At 39.2% G+C, this 17,877-nt stretch overlaps 1 protein-coding gene across 1 annotated transcript; it reads right to left on the minus strand.

Moving 5' to 3' along the window:
• Positions 1-1,506: 1,506 nt before the first annotated feature.
• LOC144524907 (calcium-binding protein 2-like) lies at positions 1,507-15,281 on the minus strand. Its single transcript, XM_078261420.1, has 7 exons — positions 15,198-15,281; positions 14,275-14,577; positions 5,065-5,095; positions 4,814-4,948; positions 4,109-4,218; positions 2,072-2,219; positions 1,507-1,966 (listed from the first exon to the last, which is right to left on the minus strand). The coding sequence occupies exons 1-7, from the start codon at positions 15,279-15,281 to the stop codon at positions 1,941-1,943; spliced, it is 837 nt and encodes a 278-aa protein (XP_078117546.1). The 3' UTR covers positions 1,507-1,940.
• Positions 15,282-17,877: the final 2,596 nt, after the last annotated feature.

Genomic DNA, 17,877 nt, shown 5'->3' on the forward strand with positions numbered 1-17,877 from the left:
TCAAACTTTTGTTAATTGTATTTTTGGGAAAATATGATTTTTAGAAGTAAAGTGAGTAAACACTATTGTGCTGAATGGGGTTTGGAAAGCTTTGCCTAGTCAGCTACAAAACACACACACACACACACACACACACACACACACACACACACACACACACACACACAAAAGTCACATAATGCTTTGTAAAAAAAAAAAAAAGAAGAAGAAAAAAAGCGCTGTGCTGTTGGACAAGAGAAAGTCATCCAACAGGGCAGTTTCCATATTGGTGCGGAGCCTACTGCATTGTGTAACACAGGCTTTGTGATAACAACACGACACACATTTCTGCTGATATTCAGCCTCATATCTACTGGTATTTTCAGTTAAAGGAGAATTCCGGTCAATTTCAACACGTAGCTCTGTTGTTTGTAAATTTGGAGTGCTGTCAGTAGCAAAAAAAACTAAACCAATCGGTGCTGCCTACACCATGTTATCCCCCTGCTAGCGTTAGCACCCAACAGGCTTAAACAGGGCAAGTTTTAAACGTGTTTTAAGCCTCTAAACATGCTCAGAATGTCATTACAAGTGCCTACCCATGTGCAGTGATTCCTTCCGAGGGAACACAGCAAATCTGACTGCAGTAGCTTTGACAGAAAGGCATAAAAGTTGTGTTAATCCATCCAGTGCACATACCTCTGTTTATTTTCCGGTCAAGTCCATACTAGTCGATTGTCGAACTCCTACAAGCCAATATTCCAGTCAAATTTGCTGTGTTAATTTTAGGACTTTTTAATTTTTGAAAAAAACTTAAAAAGCATAACAATAATTTGGAGGCCCCCCTGCATTGACTCTGAGGACCCCCTAGGAGTCACGGACCCCCTGTTGAAGATCCCTACCATAGGGCATAACACATCCAATTTTCTGACCAAACTGTTGGCTGTCTATTTGCATTGTGGGTAATGTGTGCACCAGATTTGGACAAGGAAGATGAATGTATGGATGGCTGTGTAATATCTCTGGTTCTGCTGTATCGATTTTGATCCTCCTTTTTTTAACTGTCCATCGTGAGTCAGACAGTGTTATAAGTGCTAAATCGTTGGAGACCTCTTTTAACCAAAATTGAATTTTGATAAGCAGCTCCTTATACTCATGCTGCATACTGTTATTGTTTGCAGCAAATAAAAGGTATTAAAAGTAACCTAAACATAAAAAAAAAAACTTTCATGTTTACATTTGACTTAAATGATGAAACTTTTTGTTTATATATTTATTAGGAAAATGTGATGTTTATGCATGCCTTCTGACTTGTTTGGATCAGTTGGTCCTCTTAATATTTTCCTACACACTATGTTTACCTCGCCACAAACAGTGCATGTTCTTCTTGAACCCCCTTTTAAGCCTCGAAACCTCTCTCTTGCCAAATCACGATTCAACAAATCATTTCACCATCAATGAACTGTATGCAGTTCATGTTATAAAATCCATATATACGGACTGGTTATTTAATGATGGGATTGTATGTCACATCCTACACAAGTTTACCTGGTTGGAATAAGTTGACCAACTATCCAATTTTTGTACATTTCTTTAATTAACAAAATAATTTGTTCACAGTTTAACAAACAATATGTTACACTCAAAACTCAAACATTGATATACAAAAAAATACATCTAAAAAACGCAAAGTCATAAATGTTGTCTATGAAGCGTTTGATATGTTAAAGTGCTTTATATTTGTGTTGCACCTGGAGGTCAGATGTAGATAGTCATGTTAGTTGTAGGCTGGATACTATTTGTCTATTCAAAGCATAGTTTTTCTTTTTTCAGTATTCAATATAAAAAATACAATTTTAGATGTGTGCTCATAAGAGCAGATGAAAGATGTCCACTATGATGTAGTGTGTTCTCTAATCCAGCAGTTGCATAATGTCTGTCTGTCCATCTGACATGTGGGCAGCTCAGCGGGACATCATGCGAACAAACTCTAAAAATAAAAAAAAAAGACAAGAGAAAGGAGTGAGAGGGAGGAAGATGAGGATGAATGTAGTTACCCAAAAGATCCCATAAAGTCAAATAGAATTTCTCTCACCCTCAAAGTCCACCAGACCGTCTCCGTTGAGGTCGACATCTCGGAGGATCTCGTTAATCTCTCTGTTGGTCACTTGTTCTCCCATCAGTTTCTTCATGGCTTCACGTAGCTCAGTTAAACTGATCTGGCCGTCACCATTAGAGTCAAACTGGAAACGAGAGTGACAGACGCTAAGGATCACATGTATATCAAACTGAATACACAGGGACATTTTTAAGAAATACAGTAGTTTGCTTTCAATGCAGCCTGCATTGCAATCTCTGACTGTGTCAAACCACCACTGGTTGGCACCAAAGTGATACATTTTCAAATCTTTCACATTGTGCCCTCATGACCCACTTTGGAAGCTGAAAGAAATTCACATAAGTGGTTGATCAACCAGCGACAACACGAGGAAGCTACAGTACAAACAAAAGGAGGTTAAGTTTTTGTTTAATTGAAATAACATAATTTCTTTTCATTTATTTCTGTTGTAGCAATTTAAATTGAAAGGTAAACTTTTCTTCGTTGTTAAACGTCTGAACATCTTGTACTTTCCATTTTGTTTTCTCTCTGAATGTTAGATTTGCATTTGCCAGCATCAGAGAACTCCAGTTTCTTTAAACATGCACAAAATGTGTGCAAATATCTGAACGGCACTTATTATCTCCCACCTGTTGTCCCAACAGACTTTTTTTTAGCAGCAGTCATTTTGACTCATCATAGCAGGAAAACATAAGAATTTAAATAAAGGAAACAACACATCCTCATACCGAAACAACAGAATAGGTCAATTTCTAATGACTCCAAAAAAAATGGTTTGCTCTCACGATAATTACTACAGCCACGAGAGGTCACCGCCTAACAACAAACGTAAATACTAGTGTTGTCAAACGATTAAAATATTTAATCGCGATTAATCGCATTAATGTCATAGTTAACTCACAATTAATCGCAATTAATCGCACATTTTTACCTATTCTAAATGTCCCTAGATTGCTTTTTGTCCAATTATTTTTTGTCATTTTAATGCTCTTATCAACATGGAAAAGTGGATCGGCTTGCTTTGTGCTTTTGTCGCCTGGCTTTGACGAGGGGGCGGAGAATTCCCATCAGCTGTGTGCTTGGCCATCAAGTGGTATTTCAGACTGGACGTGCTGCGATGATAGCTCAGTTCACAACGACAAAACAGAGATCCACAGATCACTTTGGTCTTGTCAATGGAACCATTTGGCAACTTTTTAAAAGTAAACTTTCCATTCTGAATCTTATTGGCATCCATTTCACTGCCGCGCTCGCCATCCACTCAAAGCATAACGTTAGCCTACTACTCTTTGGCCGGCTTGCAAGCCCAAACAAGTGTGTGCGGCATGCCTGTTGTTTTGTTTCCGGTCTAGCTAGATCCAGTGTGGTGTTGTAGTTTTTCTAATGTTACTAGTTGTTGCAACAGCATGTGACAAAAACTACAAAGTTTGCTATGCCAAAAAGAACATTAATCTCGCAATAAAAAAATTGACGCCGTTAAGATGGGTTTGCGTTAACGCCGTTAATAAGGCGTATAACTGACAGCACTAGTAAATATGGGTCATCACGAGCTGCTTGCTCAATCAACCTATACGGTTGTTTTCTGGGTGAGGTTGGTCTGTAATAAAAATAAAGGCTTTTAATCAAAACTTCACACACTATTGCTCCTCTACATGCAAGTGCCCGAAGTTAGCTCTTTTGCACGTTTGAAGATTTTAACCCTTTTTCTTCAAGAGCACCAGCATTTGTTTATGTGCATCCCAAGATTTACCCACTGAGCACCCCGCCCCGCTATCTTTTTAAACTTGAGTTTATTTATTGTTCCACAGCAAATCAGATGTATAGAACTATTTATACTGCAGACATTTTGGCTTGTCATAGCAGGAAAGGCACAGGTGTAACTAATCACACTAACGATGGCTAGCAACTATTGCAATGCAGGCAATTAGTGTTATTAGTTACACCTGTGTTTGATGAGTTAAAATATCTGCTGTGATAAATGAACCGCTTTAAGTAACAACTGTATATGCTGACCTCTTTGAATGCATCTCGTAGTTCTTTGACTCCAATCATGTCTGCTGTCTCTGCCAGCAACTTGGGTCCCATCAGCTCCACAAAGTCCTCAAAGTCCACTTTACCTCCACCTACAACACACAAGTTATATAAACAAAAAAGCCACGTCAGCTCCTGCTCTCTAATCTAATCATCAACTCTCACAGTCATTTCCTCTGATGTCCATGTATCTCCATTCAATTACAACAGTAAAGAGCGTGTTAAATCATTGTTAACCAATTGCATTAACAGTAAACACAAGCTATCCTATTTTATTTTTTATAATTTTAAGAAAAATAACCAATGTAGTTAAAACAACTTCCAAGACATTTCTGCTGCCAACTAGACAGTTCTCCTTCTGTTTTATTTTATTCTTTAAAAAAAAAAACAAAAAAAAACTTTTTTCTTTCTTATTGCATTTTGCCTTTATTTGATGGTTACTGTAGAGAAAGACACTAACAAACAGAAAGATAGATAGGGCTCTGACATGCAACAACGGTAGTCTGACCAGGAGTCGAACCATGGACGTTTCTTGTTTGACCGTGCTCCAGTCTTTACTTTTCTTCTTTTCTGTTTCTATTCTATTCTCTTCTATCCTATTGCTGGTCTTGTTTCTGTTCATTTTCTGGTCTTTGGGTTCTACTCTGTTCTGTTCTCTTAAATGCTTCAGGTTGCTGTTCCACTCACAGATCTGCTGGCTCAGTTCGATGAGCTCCATCTCCGTCGGCATGTATCCCATGGTCCTCATACACTCCCCCAGGTTGTTGTGACTGATGTAGCCTTTTTTTTTCCTATCAAACTCCACAAACGCCTCGCGAAGCTCTGATCATTTTTTTTAAAAAACAAACAGAAAACATTTTTATATTTTTCAATCAGTTGTTATATTCACATGTTGTAGAGCAGAAACACTGAGGTTTGCTGCAGAGAAATCACCTCACCATCAATCTCCTCTGGTCTCAGCTCTCTGTCCTGTTGGGGGAAGTAGAGACACACATTAGCTTCTCTCTTCATATTTCTCTTGCTGAAAATATTTACAGAGCGTGTTAGTACAGGCATAGTACAGAGATAACAGAACAGTCAAATTTAAAGCAACATCATTGCAAAAACACCCAGACAACCACTTAACAGGGAAGAGATGCTACACAAACAGAAATGAAAATGAGAGTAATGATTAATGGAGGTTGACTTTATGTGGTGAGGATGGTATGAAATATAAACTGTCCATGTACGTTGCTTCAAATCTGAGCCCATGTGTGTTATAGTCAGGATTTTAACATTATTTGCAAATGTAGAGAAGTGATTCATATGCTTTAGTTGTTCAGTAAGCCGTATTACATACAAACCCAGTGCATCTCCAAGTGAAATCAGAGTCTAAACGTATTTGGATTAAATTGTACACAGCATTATGATATATATGCTGTTTTGTACATAGCACTTAAGCTTGCATGCAAGCCCAGTCGTACAAAAGAACACAATGGAAGTTGTGGTTCAGTGCGGAGGATGTTAGGCTAAGAGCTGTGGAGAGAAAACAATATGGGACAAATCCTCTGGCATCATTTCATTTACTTTAGTTGCCCTCAGCCTCATTTCATCACACAGCAAACTAAATGCACAATGCCTCAAATTCAAACCAAATTATAATATGAGTAGACATCCTCTTTACAATTGGACACACTAACAAAGTAACTGGAATGCATGTTGGTTAGTTTCATATTCATACAAACAGAAAGATCATGCTCAAGGTGTTGCACACCTCCTTTAATCTGAGATTATCTATGTGTATTGTCTATGCTAGATGGGAAACCCACAGATACAGTTTATCATTTTTGTACAGCCATTTTCTAAGGGTCAGATTAACCCGATACATAGTAAAAATGAACTGTGGGTCCATAGTGGATGCCCCATTTCTCCCAGAAAGGCACTCAGTATATGCGGTCTGCTATTAGCTGGCACAGCAGTTATGGCTTAGTGTTTATTAATTCCCCTAGACATAATAACAAACCATTCCTCCGGTACTACCTGTGCCGTGACAATACTACCCACGTTGCCCAAGTTTTCTGTATATCATTTGGTTTGTGCTAATTCAATTCAACATATGTTTATTTAGGAAACTGCAACATGTATGCATCCTTTTCAAAATAAATAGTAAAAGTATTTCCAACTAGATGTTGACACAGGACATCTATAAGACAGGGCCTCAAGATAAAAAAAAGGCAAGAGACACCTTAAGGTCCTTTTCATTTCAGTTTACATTGTCATTTAGTGTTGCATTACTTTTTATTACAAAAAAGAGCAAGCTAATTGGCATGCAGTGAACCTGAAGTTTTCAGGGGGGCTTTTCTGGAGCCCAGGGGCATTCGCCCACTTCCACTGCCTGGTTGGAAATTCAGCCTTGACCTCCAATCATCCTGTGCCTCATCACATTCGGGAGTTAACCTCCACAAAGCCGGTCAATCATTTTCTTTGGAAATGAATGATCGACCCCTCTGAGTATGTGCTGTGCCAGCAGATTTGATCGTCTGACCGGGATCAGTGATGGGATGACACAGCTGGTGTGGTGGAGAGCAGGAGGGTTCAACCACGATGCAGGGATGAAAATGAATCGACACGAGCGGACAAAGTTGAACCGGGGGCTTGTGTGAGGACCACAGTGTGTTCTGTTACATACGAGTGTCTGTGAAAAGCCATGTTTAAGGAAGATGCAGGCCGGGCCCACGATGTTGTGCAGCATGTTGCAGTTCTTCACCAGCGTACAGAAGGGATCATTGAACGGCTTATCCTCCATGTCCTGATCTTCCTCTCCCTCCTGGCCCACTGCCCTCACCTTACCCCTGAGGGACCCATCCATTACTCCCTTTAGAGGCAGACCAGGCTGTTATTTCACCATTGCAATCCTCAGTCATGCACTGTCTTCATTCACATTTAAAACATAGTAATACATTTCAAGGAACCCCCAGTTTAACACCCAGTGTTTTCTAGTCACACACAGTAAGTCTGGATTACATAAAATGATTATTGTTTTAAGTCCACTCACATCAGCTATAATCCTTACTGTAAAACACGTTTTGATCTCAACATTCCCCTTATGTCTCCATCCTGCTGACACTTACTGAGGTAATTATGGTAACCGTCTGGTCTAATGACTGACATATTGTGTCAGTATGTAACACTGTTACAGTAAGAAATTGCACAATGTGTCCTGGATGAACATTTAAAATAATAATAAAGTTTTCTTGCAACTCCCCATCAAAGGAAACGTGTATTAGAACAACCAGTGCTGCAATCACTGTTTCCTCCATTTAAAAATAAATAAATAAAAGTTTTACAATTATTAAAACTATTATCCAGGGATTAAATAATTAAAGCAAGTTGTGAAGAAAGTTTCAAAAGCTGGTACGTGGTCTTTGGAACTATTATTTTATGTTTTTCCCAGATGACAAGAATGAACTTCTTTGCTCAAAGTTGCTGAGATGTTTTATAATCAATCACACAATCAAACGTACACAGATGCAAAATAGTAAAAGTGTGAATTATTAAGTGCAAGAGACAAAGTTCTCTTACCTTCTTCAGTTTGTCTTTCGGATTGGTGCAGTTGCCCATTACCCAACTTTCCCTGGTCAACAGCTACCAAAAATGTCCCTTTTTTTCTCTCTCTCTCTCTCTCTCTCTCTCTCTCTCGCTCTCTGATCTTATTTGTCTGTTTTTATCTCTTCTCTCTCTGCTCTCCTCTCTCTGGACTTCTCAGAGGTCCAGCTCAGGTTAGAGCTCTGACTTTGGTGGACACTTGTGTCTCATGCTGAATGTTGATCAGTTTTCACATCTGACACAGAGACAAAAAGTAAACAGCTCTAATCCATGCATGAGCAATCCTGAACGACTGCAGACGTCACCAAACAAAAACAAACTAACCAAACCAAACTGAGCTCTCTACTGGAAGCAGTTTACTGGTGATTCTCTTCGCAGCAGCAGCATCACTGTTGCTTTCTATTTACACGGATCCACTCTTTTAATCCCCCTCTCTCTTTCTTTTCAGCAGCTCTGTCTCTCTCTCTCTCTCTCTCTCTCTCTCTCTCTCTCTCTCTCTCTCTCTCTCTCTCTCTCTCTCTCTCTCCTCCCTCTCTTTCACATGTTGCACCAGCAGCATTCAAATGACTTCATCTACAGTATGAGGAGTTTTAGAGGGAGGATTAAGAGATGGATTAATCCCTTCCATTTGAGATTAAACAGGGAGATAGGGTAATGAAAAGAAAAAATAGAAAGTAACATGATAGAAAAGAAGAAACAAAAAAAGCAAAATAAGCTATACTTCTTAATTGGTTGAAATAAGCAGCTTTGGTCTTTTAGTGAAAATGACCATATTGTCAAGGATAGATTTCTAAAATAAAAGTGAATAAAAACTAATATCTATCATATTAGCAAAACCATGATTTCCATGTTGATTAGATGATACTTAAATTAATAGATATTTGCATTTTCTTTGCCAAAGATTAGACTGGACACTGAGTATTAAAGTGTATATGTAAAACAAAAAAATGTATATTACAGTACAGTATGAAAATGGTACATACATTTTGCATGCCAAAACAAACGCTTGTATAATGTAAAAATTAAATGTAATTAATTAATCACAAACCCTATAAAAAAACAGTTAATATGATGCAAAAGACTTGTCTGTGCAGTCCATGGTGGAAGAATCAATCACACTACATATATCTTTAAACTAGAGGGGATTGATTTTCTTTGTGAGTTTTTCTGATTAATTGGGAGATCAAACGCTCCACTGAATAAGAAATGTAATTCTAAAATCAACTGTCAAACGCAAGGTTGTTAGAGTAAAAACACGTTTTATAATTCCTGACACTGGTTTTGGAGATACAGAGTTCATCTCTGTGCTGTGAGCTTTACTGTAAGTGTTTTCCATGAAGAATTAGAAGTTCAAATCATGCTAAACTTTGAAAAACCAAGTGAGCCGTTACGCTTCAGCAAATGAGACCCACAGTATCTGTCACACTTGGCAAGATGCAACGGCTCAAAGTCCAAAAAGTGCTTTGTGGAGGAAGGTCTGACCTCTTACATCCCAGAACTAGTTTTGTCTAAAATGATCACGAAATTGAAGTCACAAGTTGAGGTTATGAGTGCGATGCTAAGTGGTCAGCTGAGTGCGTACAAAGCATCTGTCAACAAATCTCTCCAAAAGCAGATTTGGCATGCTGCTTACTACAGAGCATCCATATGGAGAGCCCAGCTTGTGTGTGTGTGTGTGTGTGTGTGTGTGTGTGTGTGTGTGTGTGTGTGTGTGTGTGTGTGTGTGTGTGTGTGTGTGTGTGTGTGTGTGGTGTTTAGCTTTGCATGTTTTTTCTCTAAAATTGAAACATACTCTTGTACTAAATAATATAAGATAATAGTATATACTCTAATGTACACCATATAGAAACAGTAAGACAAGTAAATGCACATTTGATGGGAGATGTTGTTATTGGTTATGTTAGAAAATGCTAATTTACTACACAGTCTGTATTAAAACAGTTCACTCATAAGGCTTATTGTTGGTCAAATAAAAGTGTTTCTATAATAAAAATCAGTTTTTAGGATATAGGCTATCATTTAGTTTTTGATGACTCTGTAATTCAGTGTTTTTGTTCACAAGTAATCAATTATCCAACAAAAAGCATCTATTCTTCTTCGTAAATGCACAAGTGGAAACATTTTTATTGCTGCAAATCAAGGACGTAACTTTGGCTTCAACATTGTGGGGGTTGAGATCTCCACTTTTGAGCAAAATTAATATTTTTAACGTCAAACACTTCAGTTTCTGGTAAATTTTTCTGCAACAATTTGTGACTTTTCTGCATCAATTTATGGTGCAAATGTCTTTATTTATGTAAAGGAAAATTATAATAGTTTTTTGGGGTGGGTTGCACTGGCCAGTTTTGATATACTCACACAGGTGTTTTCAGTTACTCTGGCTGATTAGAGCTTGTTGCCGGTGCAACAGAAGTAAAAGGAGAGTGGTAGAGATGTCATTCGAGCACAGCCACGGCCACACACGCCTGAGAACAGCTCTAATCACGTGGGTTAAATAAGAATGTGCAGGACATTTAAAAAAAATTATGTGATGGTGTGATTTTGTGAAAGCTCCAGTATTCTCCTCAAATAAGACAAGATGCGTGGTCTGAACTGATTTGCTCATAAATCTGTTTGGATTTAAACGTCAAATGATCTTCCTAAAACAAAACATAATGGTGACATCTCTTTCCGTTTGGTCAATATTCTGTTGCAATCATCAGCAGTCACCACTGGAGGCCACTTTAGGACAGTCAGGTCTAATGTAGCTGAGTGTTCTCTGACAGCTGCTGCAGTGAAGATTTGAGACAGTAATAATACAACCCCTATTTTTTTGCAGAACTTCCTGGCAGATTGTGCAGCTTAAGAGTAATGCCCACTGTAATTTAAAACGTACCCGGAAAAGGTTCTTAAGTAGAAACAGACCGTTTGGACTTTAACACTTTAATTGTGGGTGATCTGGTGGGCATGCAGACAGATATGAGCGCTGTCGGTGGGTGTAATAGGACTAAAGTATCTTTCACTAATCTGATCCTCATGTAAGAGATCAGAAATTACATTTGCTCCTAGCCTGCTACAATATGTTTTGCTGCTAGTGACACTGACAAGGCACTAAGTCAGGTTTCTTTCAATAAAGCAGATCCACAAAGTCTTGGCTTAAGTGCAATTTAGATTTCATAGAAATATTTTTACATAAGAAGACAAAACATAACAAATTAAGTACACAGACAGTGGACTAACTCAAACAAACCCTCATCACATACTTTAGCATCAAATAAATCGTATTGTGCACCTTCAACCTTCTCCAGAAGACTCAATTTGAAAATTTGCATGCAAATTCACAGCAAAAGATAGTTTAAAAACATTACATGTTTAAATATTTCACATACAAAAGTCACATTGCGAGCTGCATGAGCATGTTTAATTATTTATCCTGTGTGAAACTGAAATACTGTCTAATGTAATGGAGGTCCTCACATCTGAACTTCAAATGACATCTGAAGCATGAAGTGACACATGAGGTCAGACCATATTTAAAAACCTGCTTGTGTTTTTTGACATCACGATTGTGTTTTCCCTGAGGTTCTGTGATGGGGAAAAAGTTTCAAATGCTAGCAAATTTAGTCCAACTCCAAACAAAAATACTCCCATCAATCAATCCGTCTGCTCATATCCACCACCTATTAACGACTAAAACATATCTGTAAGTATATGAAATTCCAATTAGTTAAATTCAAACTCTAAGCAACGTAACTTTATCAACCAAATTAACTTTGTCTTTCTGTGAGGTCCTTCATAATATAACAAAACTGACGCCAGCGGCTGCTTGAATAACCCGAGACACAACCAATACCATTAAGCCTGATTCATTACCAGGCTGATTCTCTCTAACCGATGGTTCCAGTTAATCACGCCAATGAGATGCTGTTGGGTGTCTGTGTGCGTGCGTTGTGCGTGTGTGCGTGTGTGTGTGTGTGTGTTTGCATGATGCACGCACACAAACCCACTCAGGCTTATTTATGTTACTGGGTTTCCGTTTTGATTACTTTACATTTGCTTGTATCCAGGTACAGCATTGGATTACTGTCACAGTAGTAGTTGTAGGATTTTAGCACCACACACTAACCATGCATTGTGTGTGTGTGTGTGTGTGTGTGTGTGTGTGTGTGTGTGTGTGTGTGTGTGTGTGTGTGTGTGTGTGTTACTCGGGTAATGTGACTCTGTCCTTTCTTTTGGACTCAGTGTACTCTCCTGCAACTGTCCCAAACCTAGGTGTGTGCGTGTGTGAGAGAGTGTATGTGTGAGCAGGTAGACATACTGTATCATGTACTGATCTGGTGTCAGATGTGCATCAGCTGGTGTCTAGTGACGCGAGCTGTCAATCAGAGAAAGACTAGAAGAGACGGAATAGATGGAGCATGAAAGGAGTAGATGGAAGAAGTATTCAGATACAGCGATGTGAAAATACTCCATTACAAGTTAAAGTCCTACATAAAAGTGCAGGTATTAAAGAAGGTATTATCAGCAACACTGTCTGTGTCATATGTCAGATTATTAGATTATCAGCACTGACGCATAAATGTGTAAGAAGCATGTTAGTGTAGTTGATCAAGGTGGATTGAGTTTTAACTACTTTATATAATATTGAGAAATGTAATCAATTCAAATTGATCATATTTTATATGTTGATCATGTTTGGATTTGAAATATTTTTGTTGAAAGTAATATAGTCAAATAAATGTACTGGAGGAAAAAGTGCACATTTCCCTGTTAAATATAGTAGGAGTAGCATAAAATAGAAATACTCAAGTAAACTACAAGTCAAAATTGTACGTAAGTACTACTTTTCACCTCTGCAGATATTGTTTGCAGTGGTGAAAATGATAAATGAATAATGAATGGATGTGGGTTTAAATGACGTTATTATTTGGAAATATGAGCTCAACTAACTACTGTGAACAACAACTTAAAGTTTGTCTTTATATCCCTATAATTAGTACCACATTATGTTGATTTTTAGTTGATTTAGTTTTTAAGTTAGGTACTTGCCTAGATGAGCTCATAGTGCTGAGCAGTCCTGTCTGCTTTGCATTCACCAAAACATACTAATAATAAAACTATCATATAAATAAACACATATTTAAATAACTCAAGTATGTCATGAGCAAAAACAATACATCTTGAAGTGTAAAAGGTCTACAGTTCACAAGTGAAATAACCTAAACGCATTCAAATGTGCAAAATGGTGATTACAAAGAAAACCAGACGCAAAATGTACCTTAAAGTGCCAAAAGTGTACCAATCAATAGTCGAATCTTTTAAAGCAGTTAGATTTGAAACAGTTGTCTTGGTGAAGTCACATTCTGATGTAATTTGTGTAACTGAGCTTGTTTTATGAAACATAATTTTAAGATGATGAGACTGTGCGAGCCTCTTCAAGCTCCATCTGTTTGATTTCAGTTGAGCACTATGTGGGGGCTGAGGGTCTCACTGTGACCTGCTGCCCGTTACAAACAAGCTTCATCCTCTCATGCACCGGTTGACAAAGTGAAGTTCAGGGACCCCGAGGCACCCTCCAGTGAAACAAGGTAAAGATACATTTTCTCTTCTCTTCAGACTTTGCCAACATGCTCCTCTCTCCCACTCAATCAGCCAATCTCTCTAATTTTGGCTCACTTGCATCATCACTGACATCACATTTCTTTTTTGTTCCTTTTTCTATATTGATTTTTCTCCTTCTAACCTAAGCCACGCTCATCATCATCAACCCCCCTTCAGAGTTTGCTGACGTGATCAGGTGCACTCTTTGTTCATGTCGGAAAATAAAATAAAAAACAGAATGACTCACAGAGATCGCTGAGATCAGAAACAGGAAGCAGGTGGGGCTTTAACTTTGGTTTAATCTCTTTTGATTTTATTGTCATACACAAAGCAACCACTTTCTCACACCATGATCCCACATGTCTGACCACGGAGTGACAGATGCTGTGATGTCGTAGCCTACCATGCCGTGTCGTGTTTCACTGCTTACCATGGGAGTGATGGGATGTGATGCGATACTGAGATAAGGTGTTCATCAGATCTCTGGCTGACTATGGTCGTATCTGTTACGGATTACTCTGTCATAATGTTTCCCAAAGTAAAAGAGCTTAAATCCTCTCAAACACACGCTATCTCCATCCTCAGCTTAGCCCTCGTGCTTTGCTGCTCCCGCCATCTCCAGAAGAATTTAGGGTTAAACGGGAAGGCAGAATGGTTAATGTTGTTGTTGCAGCTTTATGCCCTTCTGCCATGTGAGATCAAAGAAGTCAGGGTTGTGAGAAAGACAGATATTTACAAAAACTGGACCACAGCCAGGCTTTCAATTTGAATTGGAGGCTTAGGGTTTTAAAACAAGCCGGTGAACCTGATGTAGCGCATGTAACACACACATGAACCCACAAAAGTGTCAGACACGCAAAGGTGAACTTATGAGTCACACAAACACACACACACACACACACACACACACACACACACACACACACACACACACACACACACACACACACACACACACATACACTGCAGCAGATGGTTCCTACCTGTCCAAACACAGAGTCCACGATGGGCAGCAGGTCGACAGGCTCCCCGTCCTCCTCGTTCTGCCTCTCTCTCCCCTGTGGTCCCTCCATCATCTCCTCCAGCTCCTCCTCCAGGGTCTTTCTGTCCTCAGCGGCCGCCGCTTTCGTCTGGGGGAACTGACCGAATTTCTGGTGGCGAGGAAGCTGAGGTGTGGCAGTTTGAACCTCTCCAACGCCACCTCCCTGCTCGTTGGTTCGCTTCTTCTGCTTCTCCATCTTCTTCTTGATGGCGGCCTGCACCTGAGGGGGAAAGGGGTGGGGGGGGGCAGAGACATATTTTGACATATTTAGTGGTACATACATGCAAAATATGGTTAGAAGTAGTTCCAGTGTCTTGACATAAATACTATCGTCTTTTATTGTGAAGCACTTTGTTACGTCTGCTCTAAAAAGGTACTCTATACATAAACGTAACTTACTTTAATTGCCTACAAAAAACAATGCACCATGTTATTCTAATCATGTTTCACCAATATGTCAACTTGTCATGGAATACATTACAGAAATAATCTAACAGGGTTAGACCTAGGACAATTTTCTCAACCAACAAAAGGTAATTTACAGTAATTTAGTTTATCGGAAAACATTTCACCAATAATGGAGACACATGTTTTTCACTAGACAGCAATCATTCATCATTTACATCAATTACACTTCAATAACTTTAAGTTACCATATCTTGGAATTGATTTTGGTGGACAAACAATCATATATTCATGCAAAATTAAATTAATGTAAATGTCTTTTTGTGCGTACAGTACAGTTGCATATTTGCACACAGAAAAGCATCAGAAGGTGTGTTATGAAGAGAGGACAGCTTGACACATAAATACCTTGCTCACATATACATATTTACATACATTTAGACACCCGTATTCACGCACCTGTTTTGCACTCCTCTCCTGTGGCACACTCATCGCTCCAGCACCGCCTCCTCCGGCGGACGACTCTCGAATGATCATGAACATCTCGGTGTCACAGGCTCACATACACTCTCTCTCTCTCCCTCACTCGCCCTCCCCCTCCCTCACCCTCTCTCTTGCCTCTTCCCTGCTCTCCTCTCTTCTGCAGAAGCTCTTGCTGTATTTTATGAGCTAAAATTCCCTACGAAGTCAGCTATAAAAGATTTTTAAAAATGGTTTAGAATTTGGCTGTTGATAAAGTGAAAGTCTTTCCTTTGTTCCAGGTAAACGAAAGGAGAACGAATAAAGTAGTTCAAGGAAAAACAATAACTCAAATGTTCATCTACTGCTTCCTCTCTGTCCTTGTATTTCCTCCAGTTTTTTATACTCAGTGTTTCACCGTGCTCCTGTCCATATCTCTCTCTTGGTGCGTTCAGGTGAGGAGGTTTTTATCTTCAACTGTTGTCTTGGCTTCTGGGATTGAGTTCCTGCACCTCTGCCCCCACTCGCTATCTCTTGGTCCTTTAGGTGACACTCTATACCTCCTGTGCTTTACCTCTCTCACGTTATCTAACTGTAACACATCAACCTCTCTCTCTCTCTCTCTCTCTCTCTCTCTCTCTCTCTCTCTCTCTCTCTCTCTCCTTTTCTTCCTCCCCTTCTTCCACCTTTCCCCCTTCATCACAGGTGAACACTCCTTCTGTCATCTATTTCTGGTCTTGTATTTATTTTTTTGTCCTCCTATCATTGTCTCTTTCTATCTTTCTTTATTTTCCTCCAACAGTAATCCTCATTGCTCTACATGCTTTCTCCTCTTCCCAGTCTCTCTCTCAATCTATCCGCCCTCAATCCCCTGTCATATTTGGAGCCTTTTTGTAATACAAATTGGATTCTTTTGGAGGTTCCCAGGTCAGCTATTCATTACATGTCAGGGAGCGATAGAAAGACAACGAGGGGTACAACAAACTCAGCAGCCATGTAATGATAATGATGAAAGACTAGCCTATAACACATCCCCTCAATGTTGTCCTGCATGTATAATCCGATCCAGCAAGCATGGCTGAGCGCACACACATGCACACACAGGTGAGCATGTCACCACTGACCTCTATTTTTAGACATGAATGATCACACAAGCATGGAAGCATGTCACTGTGATTTTCAGCTTTCTGAAACCGCTGTATAGCTTGGTAGCTTTTGTATTAAGCACCTGATTCCACTAAAAGCTTCTACAAAAAAACATGGATTTGTTTCCCCTACTTCCAGTCAAAAACAGGGACATTGGCAGGTGATCAGAATCAGAATCAGAAAGGGCTTTATTGCCATGTATGTTTTTTACACATACAAGGAATTTGTCTTGGTGGTGTTGGTGCATGTCACACATTCTCTAAATATAAGAATGATAAGAAGAATATAAAGATAAAGGCTCTCACTTTCCCCCCTGTTACGCCTTTAACTGCCTCCCCTGAAATCTCCCTCCATCTCTGCCTCTCCTGCTTTCTCTCTCTGCATCTCCTGTTTTAACCTGCATTAAACATTGCAAACTGAAACAGACAATGAGTGTATATGTCCAAGACTTAGGGATAATGTACAGCTTGACGTCTCTCCAGTTTCTAATGAGGTTTCCATTATTCACTTCAACCCCATCTTTCCCCCTCTCTGTCTTTCTTTAGCATCTCTCGTCGTCCCTCTCCTCATCGATTATTGATGGAAGGAAGGGGCAAATTCTTGAGCGGTAGGCAGAAAAGAGATTCATTACAGAAAAAGCTAAGTTACACTGCACTGAGAGTTAAATAGAGGGGTTTTATTTTGGGAAAAGATCAGTCATGTGAGAGAGGAAAGATAAAGGATGGATGAACAAGATGAAAAAAGACATGAGGGGGTGGAATAAATCACAGAATGTCCATGGAGAAAGATTTAAAAAAAACTTTCTTTTTTTTTTATCTCAGACTTCTCTTTCAACTTGACCCTCACTGAAACCGATCAAAGACAGGGATGAATGACAGAGGGAGTGGCAGCAGAGCGTCTCGTGTTACTGCATGTTGATCGGCCTGTAATAATATCTAATTACAGATCAGGACATTTAGAGGAAAGAACTGGACATAATCCTGACAGGTATATGCTTAATTTAGCCTAGCAGTCCATGGTTAATGAATAGGCAGATTACGCACAGAGATTAAATTGATATTGATAAAAGATAGGTTTTATTTGGGTCAGACTTATTATTCATTATTTATTTGTTCGTAATAGTAGTCACAGATCACTGCTCAATTGGCACAAGGTATCTCATTAACCTTGCCTAACTGGACATTGAAAAAAAACACCTTTGTGCGTATCCGTGTCACGTAAACACAAACTCAAACACAGACGACAGGTAATCAAATGATTATCTTGAGAAATCAGGTTCTTGCCTGTGGTTTGAGGTGCTGTTTTTTGAGTTGCATTATATTGTAACTCTCTCTCTCTCTCTCTCACCTGCACAAGCTCTCCTGGCTGGGGGTGACTCATTCCAGATGTTTGGGATCTAGATCTTCATCCTCCAGGAGATTCACCCCTTGTCTTTCTTGCCCTGTGTATATGGTTTCCTTGTCTCTTCTGTTTCTCTACCTGTATTTTTACATTGTAGTATTTCTACTTTTACTTAAAGGACCTGTTACGACCC

This window comes from Sander vitreus, chromosome 10 (genome assembly GCF_031162955.1).
Source record: "Sander vitreus isolate 19-12246 chromosome 10, sanVit1, whole genome shotgun sequence".
In the NCBI taxonomy this organism is placed as follows: Eukaryota; Metazoa; Chordata; class Actinopteri; order Perciformes; family Percidae; genus Sander; species Sander vitreus.

Excerpts from the sequence above, each read along its gene's own strand:
- LOC144524907 (XM_078261420.1), bottom strand. The coding sequence starts at position 15,281 with ATGTTCATGATCATTCGAGAGTCGTCCGCCGGAGGAGGCGGTGCTGGA. Across the intron at positions 4,949-5,064 it reads GAGACCAGAGGAGATTGATG|AGCTTCGCGAGGCGTTTGTG; the intron begins GTGAGGTGATTT and ends AAAAATGATCAG. Across the intron at positions 4,219-4,813 it reads CGAACTGAGCCAGCAGATCT|GTGGAGGTAAAGTGGACTTT; the intron begins GTGAGTGGAACA and ends TGTGTGTTGTAG.